The sequence below is a fragment of the Elephantulus edwardii genome, unplaced genomic scaffold (assembly GCF_000299155.1).
Source record: "Elephantulus edwardii isolate Elephantulus edwardi_28Jun2011 unplaced genomic scaffold, EleEdw1.0 scaffold00006, whole genome shotgun sequence".
Classification (NCBI taxonomy): domain Eukaryota; kingdom Metazoa; phylum Chordata; class Mammalia; order Macroscelidea; family Macroscelididae; genus Elephantulus; species Elephantulus edwardii.
Window position 1 is genome coordinate 35,399,652 of NW_006399756.1, and position 3,018 is coordinate 35,402,669.

Here is a 3,018-nt window from a genome sequence, read left to right on the forward strand (position 1 = left end):
TGAAAATTAATAAAATATAATTATAGAAAAAAAAATAATTACAGGATTGTTCTACATCTGTTTCTTTACTTGAGTAACAAGCAGAGATGTAAATGTATGTTTCTCTTCAGATTTACAGAACTGATTTAATAACTATTTAAATGAAAAGACTATACAGGGATATTATAGGAAAGAAATCTTTAAAACACACAAACTACTAAAAATTCCAGCAAATATGAAGTAAAGAAAGAAAAGCATTAAAGCTTAATTTTTTAACTGTATAGTCTTTCATTGTACAAAATTTTGGAATTTATTGAAACTTTATGACAGTCATAGACAACTCAGTCAGTAAGATTCTATTTCTTACAATGGATAGTAGTTATGTTCACTCACTGCTGTCCAGCCAGAACCAACTCAAATGACCCTTCAGCAGTTTTCAGAGGCTGTAAATTGCATCCAAGGAAATGGCTCACAATTATCCCTCAGAGCATCTGGCAGATTCAAACAGGCTGCCTTTGGGTGGCAGTGCAACACCTTGTCCACGAAGCTACCAGAGTTCTGTAGTAGTGTTCATTTTATGATTTAAAACTTTTCCCTTTATTGATAAATTATATATACTGCCTTGAAACAGATGACGGAAAGAACAGTTTAAAAGGGATATATGATTAGGTATTATTGTCATGGCAGGAGTCTAGAATGAAGGCTGCATAGTGGAGTGCACTTGCTGGGGAGGGATTGTAGAACAATGAAAGAATTTGTCTTTAACTTTTCAAAGAGAAGAGCAAACTGGGGGGGAGGGGTGGCAGGGGGAAGAGTGCAACAATGAGTGAATGGAAAGCCAAAGTCTCTGTAAATTTTCATTCAAATTAGTAATAATTTAAAAAAATTTCCCTTTAGTATTATTCTTTAGCACTTACATACATTACTTTATGTACACACCTATGTTTATTTTACATATACTTACAAATTTTACACACATAAATACATGTATATTTCTGTATAAATATGTTGTTGTTGTTGAATGCGTTTGAGTCAAGCACAACTCATAGCGACCCTATGAACAAAAGGCCTGAAGCCCCTCTACGACTATCGACATTTATCAAAGTTCATAGAGTTTCTGGAGGCATGGTGTTTAGGAAGTGGAAGCCACACACACACACACTAACATCAAGTTGGTTCCAACTGAAAGTGAACCTCAGTCATGTTTCTGGGCCTCTAAATCCTTATGAAAGGAGACTACTCAGCTTTCTCACATGGAGCAGCTGGTGGATCGAAACCACTGATCTTTTGCTTAAAAGCTTGATATGGTAGTCACAACACCACCAAGGCTCCTTACGTATTTATATAAAAATTATTACCGAGCTGAAAATAAAAAATTATTACAAAATTGAAAAATTAAAACCTAACTACTCTAATTGAAATAGATTCAGAGCTAACTTCATAGTTGACTTTCCAATCGATTTCAAGGCTGTAAATCTCACAGGAAGAGAATGCCCAACTTTCTCCCACAGAACTGCTGGTGGATTTGAACCACCAGTGAGCTGAAGCTTCTGGGTTAGCCGTGAAATTCCCTAGATGATGCCATTAGAGATCATTAACTTCAATAATGATAATAATTTTATGGCTGCTATACTTTTAAGTATTGAGAAAAAATGGAATCCAACTTACATAAAATCTACTCTAATTTCTTCATTCCAGCATGGATGAGATCCACTTGCAGTATTAGTCTGGTATACGGTGTGTTGGAAACAAACTTCCACAAAAGGGCATACAGTGCCCTGAAACACATAATAAATATTGACTAAATTTTTGTAGATTACGGAGTTACTCAGGTAGTAAACAAATAGTTTACTTTTTCTACTACTTCAAATAACTCATTCATTCGATAATAGTTCATTGTTGTTGTTGTGTACTGTTGAGTTGGAATCGACCCATAGCTGACCCTCTGGGGGGGTTTCAAAGGCGGTTAATAACACGATAGGAGACTGTCCATCCTTCTCCTGTGGAGCAGCTGGTGGCCTTGAACTGCGTGCCTTCAAGATGGCAGTGCAGCTTCTTGCCTCTAGGCTACCAGAGCTCACTATCTGGAAAAATGTGGAGGCCCTTGTAGGCAAAGTACTGATCATGTTCTGGGCATGTGCAGAGAGGGGTCTTCAAGATAGAAGGAGCAATACGATACAGCTGTGCTGTGAGAGATGCGACTGCCTGCCAGGCAAAGGTCAAATCACAATTCTTGGCCATTCTGAGGAGTTTGTACCTTACATTAAAGACCATGAAAGCAGGGAATGAAATGGCTACAATAATATAAAGAAAATACTCATTTCATAATCATTAGGTTATGCAAAGTGAACTGGAAGCCCAAGAAATTATAGGTGAAGAGCCCAAGTAGAAGTCAGCTGCAGTTCAAGGCAAATATTATCAATATCGCACTTTCTGTAAGTGTTAAACACTTACCTCATTTAAGATCTCCACTGAGGCTAGTGATTTGGCTGTCCCTTTATGTCTGAGACGACATGCAGATGGCATCAAATAAGTAGGCATATCCAGAGTTCTTCAGAAAAACAACACAGAGATAAGCATTTTAATTCATTTTTGTTTCAGCTGTGATGGGAATCAGTCGCTATTTTGTGTATGTTTATTGAAATGTTGGGTGCTCTGGTGGTCTAGTTCATAGGGAGGGGTGCTTCCAATCTCGATGGCAGTTCATACCCACCAGCAGCTGCTCAGATGGGCAATCTCCTGTGCAATTTACACGCTCCGAAAGCCCACTGGTGGGTCAGCTGTGAGCTGGTTCCAATCTGATGGCAATGAGTTTTGTAGATCCCATTGAAATATTAATTAAGTTACCCCAGATTTTAAAAAGTCTGCTTTGGACATCCACATTGTAAATGGTTATAAGCAAATATTTAACAATTCCCACTTATCTCTTAGTGGGTGCATGTTTCTGAAATGCTGGAAGCTGTATTACCAGGATTTAAAATACCAGTAGGATCAAGCATGATCAGTTTCAGTGGAGTTTGAGAGTAAGGCAGACTAGGA

General features: G+C 37.8%; 1 protein-coding gene across 1 annotated transcript in view; it reads right to left on the minus strand.

Moving 5' to 3' along the window:
• Window positions 1-2,520, minus strand: part of LOC102856364 (protein CC2D2B-like) — a 33,313-nt gene extending 30,793 nt beyond the window's left edge. Inside the window, exons 1-2 of the mRNA XM_006880087.1 lie at window positions 2,434-2,520; window positions 1,648-1,757 (exon numbers count right to left, since the gene is read on the minus strand). Of these exons, the coding sequence (XP_006880149.1) occupies window positions 1,648-1,757; window positions 2,434-2,520 (197 nt within the window). The remainder of the gene's footprint in view (window positions 1-1,647; window positions 1,758-2,433) is intronic.
• Between the last annotated feature and the right edge of the window lie 498 nt (window positions 2,521-3,018).